This window comes from Oncorhynchus kisutch, linkage group LG5, assembly GCF_002021735.2.
Source record: "Oncorhynchus kisutch isolate 150728-3 linkage group LG5, Okis_V2, whole genome shotgun sequence".
NCBI lineage: Eukaryota > Metazoa > Chordata > Actinopteri > Salmoniformes > Salmonidae > Oncorhynchus > Oncorhynchus kisutch.
Window position 1 is genome coordinate 29445586 of NC_034178.2, and position 25680 is coordinate 29471265.

Here is a 25680-nt window from a genome sequence, read left to right on the forward strand (position 1 = left end):
CCACTAAGATGGCCCGCAGAACAATTTTCTATACAGAAAAAACCCTGTAATTATCCCTATTTATCTACTTCCCCAGAGTCGGATGAACAGGAACAGCTAGCATGCTAACTGTTCAAGTAGACCAGGGATCATCAACTAGATTCAGTCACGCACCATTTTGTTTCCTGAAGTCAGGGGGCCGGAACATAATTGCAAATAATTTGTAGACTGCAAATTGACCGCAAAAAGACCAAACAAACCCAATTTTATTGGTTGCGTACACATATTTAGTAGATGTTGTTGCAGATGTTGCAAAAAGCTTGTTCCTAGCTCCAACAGTGTAGTAATATCTAAAAATACACACATCTAAAAAGTTAAAGAATGGAATTAAGGAATATAGAAATATTAGGACAAGTATAAATATATATTCTATCCACGTACTGTCCATACAGTGCATTCAGAAAGTATTCAGACCCCTTGACTTTACAGCTTCACACACAATATCCCATAATGACAAAGTATAAACAGGTTATGGAACATTTTCCACAAATAAATGTACTATAAAACTGAATACATAAGTATTCAGACCATTTTCTCAGTACTTTGTTGAAGCACCTTTGGCAGTGATTACAGCCTTGAGTCTTCTTGGGTATGACACTACAATCTTGGCACACCGGTATTTGGGGAGATCAGGTCTATCTCTTAAAAAAATTAAATAATAATAATCATTCTAACCCTGTTTTCACTTTGCCATTATGGGGTATTGTGTGTAGATTGAGGGATAATATAAATGTAATCAATTTTAGAATATGGCTGTAATGTAACAAAATGGGGAAAAGTCAAGGGGTCTGAGTACTTTCCTTCTGTATATATATATATATAATGCCTTCGGAAAGAATTCAGACCCCAGTCTTATTCTAAAATTGATTATCCCAGATGGGATAGGGTAGTGTGCAGTGCGATGGCAATTGCGTCATCCGTGGATCTATTGGGGCGGTTTGCAAATTGCAGTAGGACTAAGGTGTCGGGTAAGGTGGGGGTGATATGATTCTTAACTAGCCTCTCAAAGCATTTCATCATGACAGAAGTGACATGACAGAAGTAATTTAGTACAGTTACCTTCGCTTTCTTGGGTACAGGAATAATGGTGGCGATCTTGAAGCAAGTTGGGACAACAGGCTGGGATAGGGAGAGATTTAGCAGCATTGTGAGGGTTAACATGCTTACATGTCTTACTCACATCGGCCACGGAGAATGAGAGCTCACAGTCCACGGGAGCTGTGGTGGCCCAGGTCAGCGGCACTGTGTTTCCCTAGGAAGCAAGCAAAGAAGTTGTTTAGCTTGTCCGGGAGCAAGACGTCGGTGTCCGCGACATGGCTGGTTTTCACTTTATAATCCGTGATTGTCTGGAGTCGTGTCCGAGCCATTGAATTGTGACTTCACTTTGTCTCTGTACTAACGTTTTGCGGTGGTATGCACTTTCAGTTTTGTGCGAATGCTGCCATCTACCCATGTTTTTTTTTGGTTTGGATAGGTTTTAATGACTAAAACATAGTAACTTCAAACCTTGCTTACATTTGTATATGATCACATATCTCTCTATGCGTGGGAATACTTTGGAACAGATTTCCAAAATTAAACTCACTTGGAGCTGATTTGCTGGTGTTTTTAGTCTTATGTCCCACAACAACAAAATAAAAAGAGAACTGGGGTGCAAATAAAATCAACTGTGGGCCCCCAGTTGGGGAACCCTGCTGTAAACTGTCATTACGCTAATGCTAGCTATCATTGACTCGTGAAACTACCTCTAACTTCCTTCATACTGGACCTGGAGACATAAAAACAGTATCCAGAGTGGTATTTTGTTGCAGCTAGCGATATTATTAATTAAAAATATATTCCTACCCCCCCCTACCCTGTGGACCCCAGTTTGAAAATCTCTGCTGTAAGTAACCTCTCTCCTCTGTCTTATTTTCACTCTCTCTGTTCTCTCACTAGTTTGTGGTACTTGAATGGGAACTACTTGGTGGTCATGGTCTCTATTGGCGTTATCCTACCATTGGCCCTGATGAAGCAGCTCGGTAAGTTGCACCTCTTCTCCTCTCCTCTAACCTCTTTGTTTTCCCTCAAAATAACATCAACCGTGTATGTGTGACCAACCAGGTGTAAACACAGGTTTGTTACAACTCAATACTGTTTGACTTAACAGAGCTAAAGCCAAGCCATTATGAGGAGCTAAGGTCTCCGGCAAGGTTACTAATCACTGAACCACCACTACAAAAGTACACACACGGCTGTCCAAAAGTTCATTAGAGTTACCAGCCTCAGAAATTGCAGCCCAAATAAATGCTTCACAGAGTTCAAGTAGCAGACATCTCAACATCAACTGTTCAGAGGACACTGTGTGAATCAGGCCTTCATGGTCGAATTCCTGCAAAGAAGCCACTGCTAAAGGACACTAATAAGAAGAAGAGACTTTGTCGGTGACACTGTCTGTGATTTATTTACAAATCAAGGCACACTTAACCAGCATGGCTACCACAGAATTCTGCAGCGATACGCCATCTCATCTGGCTTGCGCTTAGTGGGACTATCATTTGTTTTTCAACAGGACAATGACCCAACACACCTCCAGGCTGTGTAAAGGCTATTTGACCAAGAAGGAGAGTCATGAGTGCTTCATCAGATGACCTGGCCTCCACAATCACCCGACCTCAACCCAATTGAGATGGTTTGGGATGAGTTGGACCGCAGAGTGAAGGAAAAGCAGCCAACAAGTGCTCAGCATATGTGGGAACTCCTTCAAGACTGTTGGAAAAGCATTCCAGGTGAAGTCAGTTGAGAGAATGCCAAGAGTGTGCAAAGCTGTCATTAAGGCAAATGGTGGCTACTTTGAAGAATCGCAAATATAAAATATATTTTGATTTGTTGAACACTTTTTTTGTTGTTGGTTACTACATGATTCCAGATGTGTTATTTCATAGTTTCATGTCTTCACTACTATTGTACAATGTAGAAAATATTCGAAATAAATAAAAACCTTTGAGGTGTGTCAACTTTTAACTTGTACTGTATTAATGTACACTACAGTTCAAACGTTTGGGGTCAAATCGAAATGTCCTTGTTTTTTAAAGAAAAGCAAAAAATGTTTTTGTCCATTAAAATATCAAATTGTTCAGAAATACAGTGTAGACATTGTTAATGTTGTAAATGACTATTGTACGCCTTCCAGCTACAGAGGCCCATTATCAGCAACCATCACTCCTGTGGCACGTTGTGTGGCACGTTGTGTTAGCTAAATTATAAACTTGGATTAGCTAACACAACGTGCCATTGGAACACAGGAGTGATGGTTGCTGATAATGGGCCTCTGTATGCCTACGCCTTCCAGCTACAATAGTCATTTACAACATTAACAATGTCTACACTGTATTTATGAACAATTTGATGTAATTTCAATGGACAAAAATGTGCTTTTCTTTCAAAAACAAGGACATTTCTAAGTGACCCCAAACTTTTGAACGGTAGTGTATGTGATTTAAATTATGAGATGGAGGAATAGAGGGGTGTGATAAGGTTCCCATTGACATGTGGAGGTCCTGACAGCATTGACAACACTCATGGGTCGTGTAACACAGCAGCCTATCAGACCCTCACACCGCTCCCTCTCTCCTGTCCTGGTATTGGTGCTGACGTGGAAATGTCAGAGGCCCAATTAGCTTCATACCTCCATGGAGCTCAGAAACATGGAGTAGACAAGCAAAAGACAACACATAAGACCATGCATCACATACACATTGCATGCACTGACAATTATGGTGGCTCCATGCACCTGCAGCACACTGATTTCTTTTCAAGAAATTAAGCGCATCAATCCCCTCCTTTCAGTCTACACTGGTATTCATGTCCATGTTAAAGACATGTAATCGGCGGTGGCCTTTCTCCAATTCTAGTGTGATCACCCAACTCCATATAACACTGTAGAAAACCTCCCTGTAAATTGCAGAGACCCCGGGCATGTTTCTTTTGGTGTTTTTCAGAGTCAGTAGAAAGGCCTCTTTAATGTCCTGAGTTTTCATAACTGTGACCTTAATGGCCTTTCTCCAATTCTAGTGTGATCACCCAACTCCATATAACACTGTAGAAAACCTCCCTGTAAATTGCAACTCCAGGAGTCAGATGTGGGTTGAACGGCAATGAACTCACAATTCTACTCCATTGTTTCTAATATAAAATTTGTCATTGTTTTGTGCTCTACAGGCTACCTGGGCTACACCAGTGGTTTCTCCCTTAGCTGCATGGTCTTCTTCCTCAGTGCGGTACGTTTGTGTCTTCTCCATCCCCTCTCTCTTCATTCGTTAAGTTCATCTTGTTAAGTGTCATTTTTGTTATGCCATGTGCACAAGTCCAGTGATATGCCTTTCTCAAAACGCAACAGTACAATAATCAATGGCAACGTATTACTAGAAAAAGGCACACGAGAACTAAGAGCAAGAAATATGAAATACACAAAGTATGCATACTAAACTCAGCAAAAAAAAGAAACATCCCCTCACTGTCAACTGTGTTTATTTTCAGCAAACTTAACATGTGTAAATATTTGTATAAACATAGAGGGGGGGGGGTAAAATCAAAAGTTGCATTAAGTACTGGAGTGCATCTCCTCATGGACTGCACCAGATTTGCCAGTTCTTGCTGTGAGATGCTACCCCACTCTACCACCAAGGCACGTGCAAGTTCCCAGACATTTCTTGGGGGAATGGCCCTAGCCCTCACCCTCTGATCCAACAGGTCCCAGACGTGCTCAATGGGATTGAGATCTGGGCTCTTTGCTGGCCATGGCAGAACACTGACATTCCTGTCTTGCAGGAAATCATGCACAGAACAGGCAGTATGGCTGGTGGCATTGTCATATTGGAGGGTTATGTCAGGATGAGCCTGCAGGAAGGGTAACACATGAGGGAGGAGGATGTCTTCCCTGTAACGCACAGCGTTGAGATTGCCTGCAATGACAACAAGCTCAGTCCGTTGAGGCTGTGACACACCGCCCCAGACCATGACGGACCCTACACCTCCAATTCGATCCCGCTTCAGAGTACATGCCTTGGTTTGACGCTCATTCATTCAATAAACGCGAATCCGACCATCACCCCTGGTGGGACAAACCCGTGGCACTTTTTGCCAGTCCTATCTGGTCCAGCGACGGTGGGTTTGTGCCCATAGGCGACGTTGTTGCCGGTGATGTCTGGTGAGGACCTGCCTTACAACAGGCCTACAAGCCCTCAGTTCAGCCTCTCTCAGCCTATTGCGGACAGTCTGAGCACTGATGGAGGAATTGTGTGTTCCTGGTTTAACTCGGGCAGTTGTTGCCATCCTGTACCTGTCCCGCAGGTGTGATGTTCGGATGTACCGATCCTGTGCAGGTGTTGTTACACGTGGTCTGCCACTGCGAGGATGATCAGCTGTCCGTCCTGTCTCCCTGTAGCGCTGTCTAAGGTGTCTTACATTACAGACATTGCAATGTATTGCCCTGGACACAGACAACGTGGAGATTCGGAATAACAAAAAATATATTTGTTAACTGAAGTAACGTAAATACAATTAACATTGGTGTGTGTTGTCAGTAGTGTAAGTGAGTGGTTGCATGCTTTAATGTGATAGTGAGGGGTGTTGAAAGGTGCCAAAGCAAGCAAACAAACAAAACTGTCACAAAAACCATGCCACAACCAAAATCTAACAGTGTGTCTGTATGGAGAGAGTCTCGTCAATGAATGGGGAAGAGGTGTATTTATCCTGGGACACACCCGGGCCCAGATGTGTCCCATATCGCTGACGACCCTCCCGGCTCCATCCACCGACATCCTAATCAGGAAAACAAGAGCAAAGAGAAAGACCGAGTGGGAGGGTCGACACAAAGCTGTTAGTGTCTTAATGACCGTTCCACAGGTGCATGTTCATTAATTGTTTATGGTTCATTGAACAAGCATGGGAAACTGTGTTTAAACCCTTTACAATGAAGATCTTTGAAGTTGTTTGGATTTTTACGAATTATCTTTGAAAGACAGGGTCCTGAAAAAGGGATGTTTCTTTTTTTGCTGAGTTTATATACAGGAACTTTTTAAAAAGTCAGTTCACATCATCTGTGGATAAAGGTTTATGTGATTTGTCACTCAGATCTCCTTATCGGTTCCACTCTCTCCCTGTATCTATTTTCATAGGTATTTCATATATGAATGGGAATGTTTTGTGTTGATGGCAGTAAACACATCAAAGGGAAAGAGCTCAACCAAAGTCCTTAGAGACTGACTCACTCTAATCTACTGTGAAATTGCTTTTCTGGGCTCCGTGATACTCCCTCTCCTTCCCTCCTCATCTCTCCTTCCCTCCTTCTTTCCCCATCTTTCTCGTCCCAGTCCTCCTGTTTCTTCATATGACACTGATCTCTGAGACCTGTTGCTGCATTGCTTAACGTGTATCCTACCTCTCTCTCGTTCTCCCTCTCTCTCATCATCCTCCTCCTCTCTCTCCTTCCTCTTCCTCGCTCTCCCTGCAGGTGATCTATAAGAAGTTTCAGATCCCCTGTCCCTTCGAGGAGTTCTCGGCAGCCAATCACACAGTGTCTCACCAAGACATTCACCTAAACATCACTGACAACCATGCTACCCATGATAATGGTCTGGTACATGAGATGGATGACTCCCACTGTGGTGCCCGTATGTTCACCATGAACTCTCAGGTACAGCACACCAGACTCGAGGCCCAATGTTTCACCATTACCCTCGTTCACTTTGTCTGTGTCCCAAATGGCACCCCATTCCCTGTGTTGTAAAGTACTTTTGACCATAGCTGGTCAAAAGTAGTGCACTACATAGGGAATAGGGTACTACTTTAAATGCAGCCTTTGCTCACCTATGTACTGCAAAGGTGCAGGCCATGTAAGTCTAGTAGATGAGTCAATGAGCAGCCCCTCTGAGGTAGGTCGGTGGTCTATGGTAACACTGGGCGTTTGCGTGTGTTTCCTTTACAGACCGCGTACACCATCCCCATCCTGGCCTTTGCCTTTGTGTGTCATCCTGAGGTTCTGCCTATCTACACTGAGCTCCGCAAGTGAGTATGCCTGCCCTTTCCTGCCCTGCGCCGTCTTTCTCCACACAGTTCCTCCCTAGTGTCAGCACGAAACCTCTGCTCATAGGCTCCCGCGTGTATCACAGGAGGCTGCCGAGGGGAGGACGGCTCGTAATAACGGGTGGAGCGAATGGAATGGCATGACACGCGTGTATATAGTATATGCGGCCCCATGTGGGATTCAAACCCGTCAAGACCTTGTTGCGAGCACCAACTGAGCCGTTGGATTGTCAGTGCTGGCTGTGACGTTAACCTGTGTGTGTGTGTGTGTGTGTGTGTGTGTGTGTGTGTGTGTGTGTGTGTGTGTGTGTGTGTGTGTGTGTGTGTGTGTGTGTGTGTGTGTGTGTGTGTGTGTGTGTGTGTGTGTGTGTGTGTGTGTGTGTGTGTTATCCAGCCCTACTCAGAGGAGGATGCAGCACGTCTCCAACCTCTCGATCCTGGTGATGTACACCATGTACTTCCTGGCTGCTCTCTTCGGCTACCTGACCTTTTACGGTGAGCACTTTCACTTCACTACCCCATGCCCTTTCCTCTGCCTGAAATATACCGTACTCATGATTAGGTGTGCTGTAGCCTCGGAGGCCCAGGCTTCTCACGTTACGTTCGAAAACCCGGGGAGGTTCTCCTCGGAAGGTAGTCTAATGTGGGTTGAATATCTAGATGGAAACCTATCAAGTATTTTGAATGGGTGGAGTTGCAAAGCGACATTGTTTCGAAACTAAAATGTGACTTGCAACAAGCTAGCATGCATAAGATACAAAACGAATGCCGCACTGTGTATTGAACAGAAACATTCTATCCTTTCGGGATACTCCCCTGTGCCCTCATTAACATATTGAATGTTATTGTATTGAACAGTTGCAATGTCAGTTTTGTTGAATGGAAATTACAATAGTATATTATTATTACCCAAACACTTGTTTGCAGCCAGTTGCCTCAGTCTATTGGAAGTAGGAGCATAACTCTCCCTTGTGGTCATTATGTAGTACTGCACACTACACTACTATTATGTTATACCTTGTGACACGTTGGATTATGCGTTTCAATGAGGAACGGCAGACATCAATGTCTCAGTCAACACAAGTACGGCTTAGTCTGGGGTTTTAGTGTATAATACTGCACCTCTTGACGTTCCCCCTGACGTTACCTTTACAGGTAAAACTGAGACAGAGCTGCTGCACACATACAGCAGGATCGACCCTTATGACACGCTGATCCTGTGCGTGCGATTGGCTGTCCTCACCGCTGTCACACTGACCGTCCCCATTGTGCTCTTCCCAGTAAGTTACACCCCCCTCCACTATATCCTCTTTCCTCCTCTAAATGACAGAGAACTGATATTGTATACTAGTCATTGGGGTGGGATTGGCGTGGGGTCTGCGGTTGGGGGGGGTTATTGGGTGGCTTTCGACCAATCATTTGGATTCCTCATGTCTTAATCGGATTTTTTATTTTATTTTATTTTTTACCTTTATTTAACTAGGCAAGTCAGTTAAGAACAAATTCTTATTTTCAATGACGGCCTAGGAACAGTGGGTTAACTGCCTGTTCAGGGGCAGAACGACAGATTTGTATCTTGTCAGCTCGGGGGTTTGAACTTGCAACCTTCCGGTTACTAGTCCAACGCTCTAACCACTAGGCTACCCTGATGGGTGTCGTGGCTTGCTGAATTGAGATGCTCATTTGAAGTGGAATGACCCCTGTTGGTTCTAAGAGCAGCTCACAGATTCCTTAAATTTTGTGCCTTTCCCCTCCTTATCGCTCCCGCCCTCCCTCCTCTCTCTGCCCCTCTCCATCTCTCTCTCTCACTCTCTATCTATCCCCTCAGGTGCGGAGGGCTCTGAATCAGATGTTCTTCGCCAGTAAGTCGTTTAACTGGCTTCGTCACGTGGCCATTGCCGTCACTTTACTCTCCTTCATCAACATGTTGGTCATCTTCGCCCCCAACATCCTGGGAATCTTCGGCGTTATCGGTTAGTTGCACAGATTAAACCTAGGAGTGTAAACTGTAGCCCTGTCCTTCACCCATCCTCTTCCTCCTCCAGGTGCCACATCTGCCCCCTGTCTGATCTTCATCTTCCCTGCTATCTTCTACATCCGCATTGTGCCTAAGGAGCAGGAACCCATGCACTCCATCCCCAAGATACTGGTGAGCACATATCTCATCCTCTCCCCCGTTTCACCCTAGCCATACGCTAAATCACCATATCGTGATGGCATCTTTCCAAGCCTCTCCACGATAATTGTAATATGATCTTTAGGATTAGTATTGTGTCCTTATGGCTACTGTAATGTTATGGTTACCCCATTAAAATACATTCTAATGATGGTGTTTCCTCTGTCCTCCCAGGCCGCGTGTTTCGCTGGTCTGGGGGTCGCCTTCATGATCATGAGTTTGAGCTTCATCATCATTGATTGGACAACGGGGAGCAGCAACTCTGGTGGTGGCCACTAGAGGCCGCCCTCTGCACTGTGCAGGCCGGGGTCGGCAAGGGGCTGGCAGGGGCTTTGAGGGGATGCCTAGGAGTGTGTGTGTTTTTTTAGAACTGTTTCGTGTAATTGATGCACTATCCCCTCTGTGGTAGAGCAAGGGTTAGAGGTTAAGGGACAAAGATGATTGGGGTAAGGAGGGGAAGACAGAATCAACTTGCTGGCTAAAACCATACTGAGCATTTCAGTCTTCTTGAGACTAAAGACTCCGACAAAACAGTCTGTACTACAGTAACGCAGTATGTAGCCCTGCACAGAGGAGTGCTTTTATATGAATCATCAGCACTAGACATGGTCTTTTTTTAAAATCATGATAATGTGTATTATTTATGAGTGGGATAGTGCATCCTAGTCCATCCATAATGGAAAATCCTGAAGAAACTCACGATGGCTTCCCTTCCTTTCCCCCCTCCCTCCCTTCATCCATCCTCCCATCCTTATTTATCTCTTTTCCATCAGCCTGTTTCTTTCCCTCCGACGCCTTAATTCATGTCAACTGCAGCTAGTGCTGTGCAGAAGAAGCACCGATAGGAGATATGGTTGAATCGCTATGTAAAGGAAGGAAATGAAAGCACATGATCTATACATTACATGTCATTTGGCATCTTTGTATGAGAAAATCGGACATTTTGTCAATAGAAGAAATAGCGACATCTATAGATTAGGTGAGTGCTGTAAAACAAAGAATCTGTGGCTGTCTTTGTATCCTGTCTATCACTTTGTGCCAGTAGCACTCAACTTAACCATCAAAGGGTAGTAGGCTTTTCCAAATATTCTATTGGCACGAGCACACAAAGATACAGTATATTTTCCCATGTTTTCTCACAAGAGTGCATTTAGCCTGAGCTGTTGTATGTGCCAAAGCTAAGGTTGAATGTGGTTTGTGGTTGTTGGGCTCAGTGCAGGCTGATGTCCCATGATGCATTATGGTGTTTAACTCTTGCTGTATCCCTGGTACATACAGTACACTCAGATAATGGAGGCATGGCGTTCAACCAACCACACACTTAGCCTTTTCGTTGAAACAGTAATGTATATTTATTTAACTAGCTATATACATGTTTTTTTTTTTTTTCACAAGTGAGCTAATGGACCTCAGAACAAAGTATTTAACTATATGATCAGGTATCTTGATAGACCTTATAGATGGTATGCGCAGTCTATATTCAATGATTTTGCATATTGGAGGGTTTAGGTGACAGTTGAATGTGTAGGAGGTGAGCTATAGGGCACTGAGCTGATTAAGAAAATAACCATATAGAGCCTTTTACATTCATGTTAGTTAGATGATCAACTGACATCCTAGATACAGAATTGACTGATTTTATGATCAATTGTGTTTTAAATGAAGATCAACAACTTAAACTTGCCTTTTTAACACTAATAGCACATATTTCACTCATACTTATATTTCTACAATTAATTTGGAAACCCTTGTTTAAATTCAGTACAGTTCAGGTGAACCCTTTCAGTTACTACGAATGGTTAAGCTTACTGTTTTTGGCATGACAAAATATGGAGGAAACGTGTTTTAGTTATGTGTTAGTTGTGACATACATGTCCATGTTGTTGAACTACTCTATATTGTATTTTAATATCTCTTTTCCACTTGTTTGTGATTGATCTTGTGGTTGACGTTTTAGTGAAGGAAAGCTGATGTGTCACCTGTCCAGTCTGTCTGGTAATTGGCTGATTTTAATTCATTCATTTACCGTAACTACTGTGATATTCAATCCATAATACGTTGATGTTTGGGCTCTATTTCCAAAACATATCTGGTCTCTAACAGTGAGCTCTTGTGATCAAGTACAGTTTGACAATTAAGTGAATTGTGATTGTTAGATTTAGTTTGATTCGATAGCGCAATGCCCCTTCTTAAGGCTTCTCAATTGTGTAGTGCAACATTCAACACTGTGACATCGTATCTCTCAAAAAACATAAATAGCATTGTAATAACATTGTTTCCAATATATCCTGGCAAGTCCTACGTAATGTATGTAAGACAATGGTTCCTTTCTTATTTTATTCTAAAACACTGCAGCCGGTGTTGCTTTCTCTTGTGTACATTAATTGATTTTTAATTTGTAATCAATAGAATGTTATTGAGCTGTTTCTTTTACTCATCAACGGCTAAAAGGTTATTGCATGTATCTGACTCAACCCTATATTTCTCCTGGTCTTGCTGAGGCAGTGATTGTGGTAAAAATAAATGCCTGGTCAAGATCAGTCAAGGAGGCAACAGCTTGCCATAGACTGGGATTAGGCCTCTTCTGTCTGGGATTGTGTCTACATATCTAGCTACTACCTAACTGTTTCTCTCTGAGAGACCTTGCTCTTCAACTTTAGAGCTTTGCTACCCCTATTATAATGTCAGAGGCAACATTCTCAACATTTTGCCTCTTTCTCTTATACCCAAACTATGCCAGCCAGTTAACCTGTTGTTGTAGCTCTTGTTTTACCTTTGCAATTTATTTCTAAGGAAATTAAAGGACTGTGAGTGAATAACAAGTTATAATATGAATTTTGGGCTTATAAAGCGGCTTATATAAATAATGTATATAAATGTAAACCCTTTATATTCTTGATGCATATCTAGCTTGTATAGTGTAAATAGCTGGGACAGTTTTAGTCTGACAATTAAAAAACAATTGTAGAAGTTTTTACACCTGTGTCACTTATGTCCTTTGTATAGCTACTCTTAAGTGTTCCTGCTCCATGATCCATGGACCTGTACAGGTTACGCACGGACAGGGGTATAATAATCTAGCGGAAGTTCAGCATTGCCTTGACCAGCATGGCAGACCAGAGGAACTACTGCACAGCTGAACTTGGCCTAGATCATTACTGATAATCCTTGCTTAACCTGTACAGGTAATATCAACTCAAATGTTTATGGGACAACTAGGGGGCATTTTCTGGGCAGATTCCAGTTAGGTCAGATTTTCCCTTCGTGTCAAGAGAATTGTTACTAATTTCCAACACTTGAGGGCACTACAAACCACTCCATAATGTAGTCTTGTGCGCTGTGCTATGAGAATGTGTCTTCTCAGATGCTTCAGTAGAGCAAGTACAGAAAAGAACATGCTCCCTTTTGATGTTCCAACGTATAGTGCCATGTTCAGTGTAAATCTAATACATTTTCAACTCCTGCTACTATTCTCAGATGAATGGGCAATTGAAGCTCCTTGAGAGGTCATATGCTGTATTTTGGGCTCAAGTAAACCCCCTCACACCATCCAAACATTTCAGACACTGTAGTCATTCATATGAAACATAAATCTTCTTTAATCACTATTAAAAACGACACAATTTTGGAGAGGACAAACTGTTCCCTGTAGGCCCACATGAAACAGACTAAAATCAGCTTGAGGGTCCCTTCAACAGAGCATTTCTTAGCTGATGGCAGTATGAAAGGGTGTTATCTTGTTAAGTAGTTAGTGATGTTATAAAATGTGTGTTCATGAATAGGCTTTTGAATATGAAATCATATGTGAATAGTTTGGATACCAAAGAAACCAAGAAGAATACATCCATCAGTTTAAAATGTTGTTTGTGTTATTACACTTATCTTAGTACACTGTCAAAATCCATCAATGTACCCATTAGCCTATATATTAGCCTGCACTGTATTACACTCTATAACGCCTATGTAACTAGCCTACAATACAATTGTAGGCCACTTAATGTAAAGTGAGATGTCTATTTTTAGTGCAGTCTATAGCTAGTGCACACGTTTTATTGTCATCACATCCCATGTTCATTTACATATATGCACACATTTCTTAGTTATCTGGAGAGAGAAACACCTGGATTCCTAGATAACCAGGCCTATTAAACAGTCATTTAGTTAATAAATTAGTTAATAGAGCAAAAATAATGTGTTCTAAACCTCTCCGCCAAAAACAGCTATTTTTCAGTTCGCCCTTCCCCAGTCAGACCACACCCAGACAGTCCTTGCTAAATTCTTGCCTGATAAATTGCCCTTCGAAGAAGCTGTTTTGGTTTATTTTTTAAAAATTTCAATGAAAACAACCCAAAAATGATTTGATATTGAGATACAAACAGATGCGTTGGACATTTAAATACAGTAGGCCTATTGCATTTCTGCAGAAAACTTCACAACGGGTGGTTAGACAATAACAATTGTGAAAGATCTACGACGTCACATATCAACTGGGAGCAGAAAGGGTGCCAACAAATCCCCTTAGAAAACAGGCGGCAGGTTGGCAGCTGAAGTGCACCAGCAGTTTCTCCAGATTTCCACTGGATAGCTATGTTTACTTGACTGCGCGGGTGAGTCTGGGAGCGCAGTCGCTCGTCCATGTGATTGGATTCCACCTTACCTTCACTTGGTCGGAAGAAACGTAGGAACGAGGAATAAGATTGATTGTATCAGCGAGGCTGTCAGAATTGATCATATTGATTATAAACGGTCAACACTACATAACCAATTCGCGTAGCCACTCGAGATTTGACTGCAACTTTCTGCGGCATTCTTTGACCTCCAAGAAGATTGCTCTGCGACGGACAGGATATATTGATGGAACGTTAGTTTACATCACTCAGAATAACGCAGCCGAGGACGGACTTTTTTCTGGACATTTTATGCGTGCCATAAAACTAGACATCCTCTATTTAGTATAGCAAATTCGCACAATCACGTCTCTTGAACGGGCCGGCAAGTATTTTGGATAACCGTTTCTCTTGTGTAGGCATATCAAACAGAAGTCAAGACGAAATCGTTCAAGAATCCTTGCGCCGGCCGTCAGTGCGCGCGTGCTTTTGGAAACATGGGTTGTACATTAAGTGCAGAAGACAAAGCTGCTGTGGAGAGATCAAAGATGATTGATAAAAATCTCCGCGAGGATGGAGAGAAGGCAGCAAGGGAGGTAAAACTGCTCTTACTAGGTAAGGGTTGCCGTTTATTCTCAATCCTTTGTTTGTCCGGATGGACGGATAGCCAGTGTGCGTTCCTTGTTGAGCTCTGTTTCTAGGCTGAGTGCTTCAAACTCTTTATTATAATTTCCCGCAATTTTGATATGTGGTAGCGTAATGGGTTTAATTGTCATACACCAAACAAGCATCGCAAATCCATCACCACCTGGTAGGGTGTTAATCAGCAGCGCGCACATTTTTATTTATTTACGTAAACTGCTGTGTGGTCGACTGTCTTCTGATGCTGAGCTTTCTCTGCCAACGCTGCATAAATAACATAATTCGTGTAGCAGGGAACCAAAAGCAATTATCCTAGTGCAATAGAGCTTTCGATCATGCAGATATTTCAATCAAGTCCATTCATTCATCAATGTGGTTCTGAATCTGCTTAGGTAAAAATTAACATGGATGAGTCATCAAGTCAATCAATATTATGTTCAGAACAGCTTTATTACACAACCAGTATGTATGCTGGAGAGTGATTTTGACAGGGATTTGTCAGGAATTTTACAGATTGACAGCAGGGTAGTTGCTAGGATTTTAAGACATTGAGGGTTTAACCCAAAGCCAGTAGGGGCCTCCGGGGGCATCCTCCCCTGGCAAAAAAAAAGAAATTTCAATAGCTAAAGATTAAAAGAGATTGAGAGATTAAAACATTGAGAGATTAGATATTTTTCAGGTAACTTGCAAACTTGCACCTTCCCACCTACCACAGCATACGCTGCCACTAATAAATTACAGTAGCTATTGTGGGTCTCTCTCTATACTCTGGAGCACATTCAGTGCATCTAAAATGTATTGCCAAACACCTTCATACTACTCAACAATTTAAAACAGACTCTGAACTGTCTTTTAGAGTCAAACTGATTAAAGAATCCCACAGAATATCCTCACACTCTCCCTCACACACGGACACAAAAACACACACCATGCAGTAATTAGAATCCATAGAGCGGCGTTAAGTGATACAGTCTACTCTGTGCTCACCCCGCCTCTGTCTCTCTCCATCACTTTCTCTGTGTCGTCTGTTGCTGTCTTTCTTGTCTGCCCTCTTCTGTTGCTGTCTCTTAGTCTTCTATGTTGCTGTATCATTTGTCTAACCTCCTCTCTCTCATCCTGTCCTGGGTGTAAAAATTGCAAACGTATAAAATAAAATTGATAGTAATTTCAGTCTTTTTCACCTCACCTGCAAAATTAGTTGTTAACCTAAAAATGCAGTGACTGCCATGAAGAAATCAAGGTACTCCCGCCTCTCCTGAATCTCAGTTTGCAGTTGCTCTACAATGTCTCCAAGGCCCTACACTACTACTAAAACTCTTCCAAGACACCCTAGTAGCTTAGCGCATAGCGTTTTTCTCATGGTCACAGAAGGAGTTCAGAGCTCTCTTCTAATTTGTGTACCTGGTGTTGATCAATGTGTCCTTACTGTTTCTTCTGCGTTGTCTTCCATACAGTCTACAGGAGAAGCAGAAGGCTGCATTTCTAACCAATCAAGTATTCCAATCAATCAAAGGTTTCAAAACATTTGTGTTGAAAGGCCTTCTTTTTCAAAGCAAAGTGTTTAAGGGGTTACTGGGGTAGCTTAATGGAAAATATTTCTTTTTTTACAGCCAAATCTCTATTTCTGATGTGTAAATGGCATGTTATAGAAAGGTCCAGACACTTCTTTTTCAGATTTCACTTGTTTTTGAGAAACTTACCCCAAACAAAATAGTTTTCCCCCTCATCAATCTACACACAATACCCCACTATGACAAAGCGAAAACATGTTTTTAGAAAGCTTAGCAAATTTATTCAAAATAAAAACAGAAATACCTTATTTAGATAAGTATTCATACCCTTTGCCATGAGACTGGAAATTGAGCTCATGTGCATCCTGTTTCCATTTATAATCCTTGAGATACTTCTACAACTTGATTGGAGTCCACCTGTGGTACATTCAATTGATTGAACATGATTTTTTAAAGGCACACACCTGTGGAAAGACACACACCTGACCTATAAGGTCTCACAATTGACAGTGTATGTCAGAGCAAAAATCAAGCCATGAGGTCGAAGGAATTGTCTATAGAACTCTGAGATAGGATTGTGTAAATGCACAATTCTGGGGAAGGGTACCAAAACATTTCTGCAGCATTGAAGGTCCCCAAGAACACAGTGTCATCCATTATTCTTAAATGGAAGAAGTTTGGAACCACCAAGGCTCTTCCTAGAGCTGGCTAGATAGGAGAACCTTCCAGAAGGACAACCATCTCTGCAGCACTCCACCAATCAGGCTTTTATGGTAGAGTGGACAGACGGAAGCAACTCCTCAGTAAAAGGCACATGACAGCCCACTTGGAGTTTGCCAACAGGCACCTAAAGACTCTCAGACCATGAGAAACAAGACTCTCTGGTCTGATGAAATCAAGATTGAACTCTTCGGCCTGAATGCCAAGCGTCACGTCTGGAGGAAATCTGGTACCATCACTACGGTGAAGCAAGTGGTGGTAGCAGTATCATGCTGTGGGGATGTTTTTCAGCAACAGGGACTGGGAGACTAGTCAGGACCGAGGCAAATATGAATGGAGCAAAGTACAGAGAGATCCTTGATGAAAACCTGCTCCAGAGCAATCTTGGCCTCAGACTGGGGTGAAGTTTCAACTTCCAACAGGACAACGACCCTAAACACACAGCCAAGACAACACAGGAGTGGCTTCGGGACAAGTCTCTGAATGTCCTTGAGTGGCCCAGCCAGAGCCCGGACTTGAACCCAATCGAACATCTCTGGAGAGACCTGAAAATAGCTGTGCAGCAACGCTCCCTTTCCAACCTGACAGAGCTTGAGAATATCTGCAGAGAAAAATGGGAGAAACTACCCAAATACAGGTGTGCCAAGCTTGTAGCATCATATCCAAGAAGAGTCAATGCTGTAATAGCTGCTAAAGGTGCTTCAACAAAGTACTGAGTTAAAGGTCTGAATACTAATGTAAATGTGATATTTCATTTTTTTTTTTTATAATTTAGCAAAAATGTATAAAAACCTGTTTTTGCTTTGTCATTATGGGGTATTGCGTGTAGATTGATGGGTAAAAAAATATATTTAATACCTTTTAGAATAAGGCTGTAACGTAACAAAATGTGGAAAAAGTCAAGGGGTCTGAATACTTTCCATAGGTACTGTATATATTGTATATGTAAAGAAAATATTAAATCAAGAACAATCTGATGGGTGACAATATTAAACTATCACTTGTGAATGACGCCCAGCATGTGTGCAGTAAGGCAAGAAACTGTGCATCCCTTTTTTTGCGACCTTTTTCAAATCATAGTCGCGCACCTCATGTACAGTTGAAGTCGGAAGTTTACATACACCTTAGCCAAATATATTTAAACTCAATTATTCACAATTCCTGACATTTAATCTGAGTAAAAATTCCATGTTTTAGGTCAGTTAGGATCACCACTTGATTTTAAGAATGTGAAATGTCAGAATAATAGAAGAGAGAATGATTTATTTCAACTTTTATTTCTTTCATCACATTCCCAGTGGGTCAGAAGTTTACATACACTTAATTAGTATTTGGTAGCATTGCCTTTAAATGGGGTCAAATGTTTTGGGTAGCCTTCCACAAATCTCCCACAATAAGTTGGTTGAATTGTGGCCCATTCCTCCTGACAGAGCTCTTGTAACTGAGTCAGGTTTGTAGGCCTCCTTAATCGCACACGATTTTTCAGTTTTGCCCACAAATTTTCTATAGGATTGAAATCAGGGCTTTGTGATGGCCACTCCAATACCTTGACTTTGTTGTCCTTAAGCCCTTTTGCCACAAATTTGGACTGATGATGTGGGTATAGCCTGCGCAAGACACAAAGCAGAGCTCATTCCTTTCATGCAACTTTTTTCAAATCACCATTAGAGTCGCATCATGCAGCCATAGAATGTATTAAAAATGCAAACATTGGCCTCCTGGGTGGCACAGTGGTCTAGGGCACTGCATCGCAGTGCTAGCTGTGCCACCAGAGAATCTGGGTTCGAGCCCAGGCTCTGTCGCAGCCGACCGGGAGGTCCGTTGTGCGACGCACAATTGGCCTAGCGTTGTCCGGGTTAGGGAGGGTTTGGCCGGTAAGGATATCCTTGTCTCATCGCACACTAGCGACTCCTATGCCGGGCGCAGTGCGCGCTAACCAGGTCACCAGGTGCACAGTGTTTCCTCCGACATATTGGTGCGGCTGGCTTGGCTGGGTTGTGTTTCGGAAGACGCATGACTTTCGACCGTCGTCTCTCCCGTACGGGAGTTGTAGCGATGAGACAAGATAGTAACTACTAACAATTGGATACCACGAAATTTTGGAGAATGTTTGGGTGTATGTTTTTAATCACAAATAAAGTTGCATAAATAACTCTAAATTAAACATATAGGAAGACCTGTTACTTTGTTAACCACTCAACACAGAATAGAAGTTTGTGCACACTCCCTCAAAAATCTTTTGGAGAAAAGATCCTTTCTATTTTATATTAGCTATGTTCAATTGTATTCTTCATACTATAAATTAATATAAAATGCAACGGAATTCTAAACAAATCTTGTCTGCTAAATGAACTAGTGTAGCCCTCAGCCATATGGCATAGCCAGATCAGGGCTTAACATAAGGACAAGGAGTATGCTATTCTGTTCTTCTGAAATAGACTACATTTTCCTCATATCATGTTTCTTAAGACTAGTCTAAAATTCATAATGGATTCATTTTGATTATGTAGGCTATGAATTTATTCGACTTTTTTAAATGTAGCTGTTCCAAAGGTCTGCATCAGTGGCTTGTAGGCTGTGCGTGGATGCCTGGAGATGCTAAATGTGTATGTTAATTAACGGTCAATTACCATGAGACGGGCAGTTATTTGCTTGACAATATGTCATGACCACCACAGCCCTAGCCTGGACCATGAAAAACACCCCCAGACCATTATTCCTCCTTCACCAAACTTTACATTTGGCACTATGTATTGGGGCAGGTAGCGTTCTCCTGGCATCCGCCAAACCCAGCGTGATGCATCACTCCAGAAAATGCGTTTCCACTGCTCCAGAGTCAAATGGCGCGAGCTTTACACCACTCCAGCCGACACTTGGCATTGCGCATGGTGATCTTAGGCTTGTGTGCAGCTGTTTGGCCATGGAACCCATTTCATGAAGCTCCCTACTAACAGATCTTAGAGATTTATGGAGATTGCATGGCTGTGTGCTCGCTTGTATACACCTGTCAGCAATGGGTGTGGCTGAAATATTTTTTTTATCACAGATCATTATAAGGGAGCAGGCAAACTTATAAATTGACTACAATAATTACAAGGACTTTTCACGCACCAAATTGTGAAAATTTAGATTTTCCGGTACTTGAATTTCTGAGCTCAAAATTGAAGTTCAAGTAAGCTACTTCAAGCCTCTTGTATTGTTTAAATATGTATTTATCATGTTATTTCATTACCAGATCATATTGTGAATAAGTCCACTAGGCTATAATTTTTTTGTCATTATATCCTGAATAATTCATAGGAATCGCGTTTTTCCCAGCACTTGGGCTGTTCACAACAGCTGTTCGTCACTTGACTGTCATTCCGAAAATTCCTTCCTGGATCAGATGATGATGTGTGAAAATATCACGGTGTTATTAATCAGCTGGAACCCAAATGCTTGTCCAGTATTATGCATAATTATTGAAGAACCAAGTTAATGACAGTATCGATTTAGGTTTTAAGTATCTGGTAAGGTGACTCTTTCTGTTAGAAGCATTTGATTTTGCTATCGCATTTATGATTTTGAATTAGTGTGCCTATGGAAACTGTTTTCACTATGTAACATAAGGAGAAACTAAATGTTACGCAGAAAAAAAACTGTCCGACAGCTAGAGCCAGGATTCTTACAGGGTTCAAGGTCAATGTCTAATTGAACTAATTCATGCTTAATATTTTATAAAACGGCAACTTACACTGCCATAAACACACGGACAGAAAAGTAAAGTTTTATAAGATTTTGGACAAATCCATCAAGAAGCCAAACATGATAAATGGTTAAACATACTGTAGTTTTTAAAAAGTCGTGAATTTGATTGAATTTAGCTATGATTCCGACCTTATATCTTAATGTAATGACATGATAAAGATTGGCAGATTATTATCAGTGACTTATCAACAGATGTAACAAGTTGTCCAGTATAGGAAACACTCACTGGTGCCCTAGTTTATCGAAAGACCCATAACCAATGTTTTATTAAAATATCATGACTAGCAAAACAGTCAGACATTCCCGTTTTTTTCTCGGTCTTTCAACTTTGGCCCTTTTTTTCAGGGAGCAAGATGGAGGGTTTCTGTATTCAGACACACAGTATTTCTGTCAGAACATAGCATGTAGCATTATATCTTGGCCAATGTTTAACAATGTATTTCAATATTGACGCAATGCAATTAGAACAATGTGTACTGCAAATCTGTTCAACATATTTAGCAAATATGGGGCAGGCTGTTTAATGAACTAGGCTATAATGGACTTACATTGGAATTGGAGTTGATGACAAAGAAATACATCAAATTCAGTAAATACTCAACATATTTAGCCATGGAGCACGTTCTGATTGGCCAGTGAGGAGCCTTGACACACCCACAACTTGTTTATTCATCAAAACCAAGACCTTTCACACCATGGCCAGCTACTGCACCCTTAATTTCAGTTGTGAAAAATTCTCCAACCTATAACCCTACTGCCAGCGCTAAGATTTACCATTCTGTTGTTTGTTAAAATAGGGCCTAGAGAGAGAGACAAGTTATATGTCAGCACCAGGCTGAACACCTTCAGATTACAGGGGGACATGATAGGAAACAAAGATAGCTAGTGTGGATAAGAACTGAATAAGCTCTCTGCAGATGGAATTCTGCCCATTGTGTATTGTGCAGCAGTAATTGCCTGTGCTACAGGGACACAGTCAGATAAGAGGCAAAAAATAGATTACCCAGACAAACAACCCACTCTCAGCGCAGGACAAGGAGTGCATGGAATCTGAACAGCTTGACATTGGTCTAGTCAAAGTCAACAGGCAAGGCTATGTTTAATTTAAATCCTCAGTGGAAGTCAAATAGCTTCTGCTAGGGTGTCCAATCAAAAACTTATCTTGCAGATAATTCTCTAAGAAAACTAATGGTCCAAACCTCATTCTCATGTTTAATTTTTTTTACCCAATTTCTACACAATACACACTTCAGCACTCAGCAGTCCCGTTATGTGAGCTTGTGTGGCCTACCACTTCGCGGCCGAGCGTTGTTGCTCCTAGACATTTCCACTTCACAGTAACAGCACTTACAGTTGACTGGGTCAGCTCTAGCAGGGCAGACATTTTACCAACTGACTGGAAAGGAAAGGTGGCATCCTATGACGGTACCACGTTGAAAGTCACTGAGCTCTTCAGTAAGGCCATTCTACTGCTAATATTTGTATATGGAGATTGCATGGCTGTGCGCTCGATTTTATACACCTGCCAGTAATGGGTGTGGCAGAACCAGCCGAATCCACGAATTTGAAGTGGTGTCCACATACACTGTATTTACAAAAGTATCAGAATACCTCTCTGTGGTTAGTAACACATTGTGGCTATGTAATATATGGGCAGTAAGCACATTTATTTTGGCTTCCTGGTGTTGGTAGCTGTGACAAACACTAACCGGATATGTTGCACCTAATGTCAAAGAAAGCTGATGAATGACATGTTTTTAAAATGCTGTGCCTGCTCAGGTATCTGGAGGTAGGGAAAGGTGTTTAGGGAGATTAAATATAATATTTTGACCAAGTGTCAATGTCACTCTTCTATTGTCCTCACGGCCAAGCTCCAAGAAAGGATGAATTGAAAGGTGAATTGCCCTGTGTAAGTGTTGCCTAGTCTAGTGTAAAAGGATTCTCCGATTACAGAACAATGTAGAGGCATGCTTCTTCTCTTGGACACTGTAGACCAGGGTACCGCGATTATATTGAGCCGTGGGCTGATTTTTCCTTGAGCGGATGGTCGGGGGGCTTATAAATATATAAGTAATTATAAATAATTAGTACACTGCTTTTTAGAAAGTTTTGCACATTTATCAAACATAAAAAACAGAAATACCTTATTTACATAACACCGGTCTCCCGCATGCCCTGCATTCTGTAGTACAGACATGGCCTGCTCTCCCTTATGTAAGGAATTAGGCACTTTCCCATGTTTACTACAGTATGTATGGTAGACTGCAAAGTAGCCTAATAACACATTTCATTAATAAAATAATGATTAAAAAAATGCTCTTTCAAAATGCAGATGTTGATTTAGTTATGGATCCATTAATGAATTATTATGGGAATAAATATCACTGATTTACAGAAATATTGTAACAAAGTTGTCTAATGAAGGCAAACCATTTAGAATCCTCCAATCCTGTAGCCTACTCCCGACATCACGTACAGCGCATAGAAACCCTGAGGGTTTTGTTTTTCTCTGAATAGAAACACCATAATATTAATCAAATTAATTAAGCCAAATTTCTTAAAATCAATCCCATATACTATGTTATTACAAAAAAGGTTTTAAATTCTCTGGTAATGCCAATACGGAATACTATCAAATACTTCTCAAAGGTGGTCAAACTAGCAATATCTTGCAGTATTAGAAAAAATGCCTGAGAATTAAATGACGTGCCGCGGCAGCACTCAAAGCGTGCCGCAGTATGACGCAACTTTTAAAGGAGGGACCACTGTATTCAGACCCTTTGCTATGAGACTAAAAATTGCATGCATCCTGTTTCCTTTGATTATCCTTGATGTTTCTACAACTTGAGGTTGTGGTGAATTGAATTGATTGGACATGATTTGGAAAAGCACACACCTGTCTATATAAGTTACCCACAGTTGACAGTGCATGTTAGAGCAAAAACCAAGCCATGAGGTCAAAGGAATTGTCCATAGAGCTCCGAGAGAGGATTATGTCGAGGCATAGATCTGGGAAAGGGTATCAAAAAATGTCTGCAGTATGGAAGGTCCCCAAGAACACAGTGGCCTCCATCATTCTTAACAGGAAGAAGTTTGGAACCACCAAGGCTCTTCCTAGAGCTGGCCGCCCAGCCAAACTGAGCAATCGGGGGAGAAGTGCCTTGCTCAGGGAGGTGACCAAGAACCCGATGGTCACTCTGACAGAGCTCTAGAGTTTATCTGTGTAGATGGGCAGTCCACCAATCAGGCCTTTATGGTAGAGTGGCCAGACGGAAGCCATTCCTCAGTAAAAGACACATGACATCCCACTTGGAGTTTGCCAAAAGGCACCTAAAGGACTCTCAGACCATGAGAAACAAGATGATGGACAGGTCTCTGATTTGATAGACGACTGCTTATACAATTGTGTGTTAGTACACACTGTAGATAGCATGTAAAATATACCCTCCATCTAAGGCACCTCACCGTCATGCAGTAACTCAGGAGAAATATGCGTTTCATGGCCATTATGGAGCTTTAAAAAGAGAGATGGGATCGATCACGTGCACATCAATCCATCAGTTTTTAACAAAACAGTGTAACCTGTCCCCATACATACTTTCTCTGTCGTACCAAACTGTTGGGAGGATGGAAATTATTCACTGTTGGTGAAATTGGTAATCTCCGGTCCTGGCCTTTTGTTTAACAACATGTTTTTCTATTTCAGACCTTGCCCTATAGGTAATCCTTTCATAAACTGTTTTCACAGCAACTTTTCTCCAGCTGTTGTTACCTATTCAATTCCACTTTTCCACAATTTCTGTAAAGCCTCTTGCATTTCACCAGCTGAGTGGACTGACTGTCTTCTAAGCGCTCCCCCATTATGTGTGTGTGTGTGTGTGTGTGTGTGTGTGTGTGTGTGTGTGTGTGTGTGTGTGTGTGTGTGTGTGTGTGTGTGTGTGTGTGTGTGTGTGTGTGTGTGTGTGTGTGTGTGTGTGTGTGTGTGTGTGTGTGTGTGTGTGTGTGTGTGTTTGTGTGTGTGTGTGTGTAAGAGAGAGAGAGATCGAAAGAGAAGAAACATGAGAAATCTCTAGTGCTGAGCGATTACCGGAAATGTAGTTTTTTCCCTCCCGGTTATTAAACAGCTAATTGACCTATGTTGGTTCAATTACTTGAATTCTATTATTTATTTATTTTTTGTGAGCCCAACGTGGTGTTTTTCTAGATGGAAGTCAAATAATTCACAAGAAATCAAGTCAAGATCAATGTGGGACGCTGTGCTGAAGGGAGTAGTTTTCATGAAGCAAATATTCAACGTAGTTCAGAAACGTGGTAATTAACTACAATGACCATAATCTAGGACAGTACAAGATAGTCTGGGGAGCGCATATATAACTTTGGCTGGCTGCTACTGTCTGAGCAGAGATGAGATGATGACTTTAAGGAATAGAAAAATAATAATTTAAGTCCTCATATAAAAACTTAAGTAATAAAATATAAATACAATATTTCAGTTAGTCATTTCTTATTTTTCTATTGATGTCTACCCAATGTGGACCTGACCGAGACAATGGAATATTTTCTATGTTTTAGCAACTTAATGTTCACTATTTTGGGGTTTGGATTTTCCATTCTAAAGCTCTAAAATCATTTTAATATCATGATTTCATAATGCATTGAATGTATTTATTATGGATCCCCATTACTCTTCCTGGGTTCCAGCAAAATTAAGGCAGTTATACAATTTTAAAAACATTCCAACACATTCACAACACACTGTCTGCCCTCAGGCCCCTACCTCCACCACTACCACATATCTTCAATACAAAATCCATGTTCACGTGTGTGTATACCCTATGACAATCAGCGTCAGAATAAAAAAAAAGTTATTGCTCGCGTGTACCCTTTAATAATTTATCATTGGAAAGCCTAATTTCACAGCTATCCATAAAGGCACATTTTCAAAAAGTTCAGGTCAACAGGACTTTGACAGCTATGGTACATATCAGAATTACCTGTACAAATTCCTTTTAAGAGGAAACCCTGATACCTTTAAAACTTTGTTTGACAAGTGGTTCTGAAATGTCACCTTTCAAATTCTATATCATATAATTCACTTTGAAAGCACCACATACAACTTTTGTAAAAAAAAAAATGTAGCCCATATTGTGCCTTTGACAGTAGAGTGTTGGAA

At 41.5% G+C, this 25680-nt stretch overlaps 2 protein-coding genes across 4 annotated transcripts in view; both read left to right on the top strand.

Annotated features, from left to right (window-relative positions):
* LOC109890862 (sodium-coupled neutral amino acid transporter 3) overlaps positions 1–12257 on the top strand; it is a 59279-nt gene extending 47022 nt beyond the window's left edge. For 2 of the 3 annotated variants that reach the window (XM_020482943.2, XM_020482944.2), the window contains 9 exons: positions 1978–2060; positions 4240–4298; positions 6533–6715; positions 7007–7086; positions 7499–7599; positions 8260–8384; positions 8933–9077; positions 9150–9253; positions 9455–12250. In XM_020482943.2, coding sequence (XP_020338532.1) covers positions 1978–2060; positions 4240–4298; positions 6533–6715; positions 7007–7086; positions 7499–7599; positions 8260–8384; positions 8933–9077; positions 9150–9253; positions 9455–9559 — 985 coding nt within the window. In that variant the 3' untranslated portion in view covers positions 9560–12250. Of the gene's footprint in view, positions 1–1977; positions 2061–4239; positions 4299–6532; positions 6716–7006; positions 7087–7498; positions 7600–8259; positions 8385–8932; positions 9078–9149; positions 9254–9454 lie in introns of all 3 variants that reach the window. The other variant, XM_020482942.2, reaches the window with a different exon arrangement.
* A 1278-nt stretch (positions 12258–13535) lies between these two features.
* The window catches only part of LOC109890863 (guanine nucleotide-binding protein G(i) subunit alpha-2), a 150211-nt gene continuing 138066 nt past the window's right edge, over positions 13536–25680 (top strand). The window contains exon 1 of the mRNA XM_020482946.2: positions 13536–14502. Coding sequence (XP_020338535.1) covers positions 14385–14502 — 118 coding nt within the window. The 5' untranslated portion in view covers positions 13536–14384. The remainder of the gene's footprint in view (positions 14503–25680) is intronic.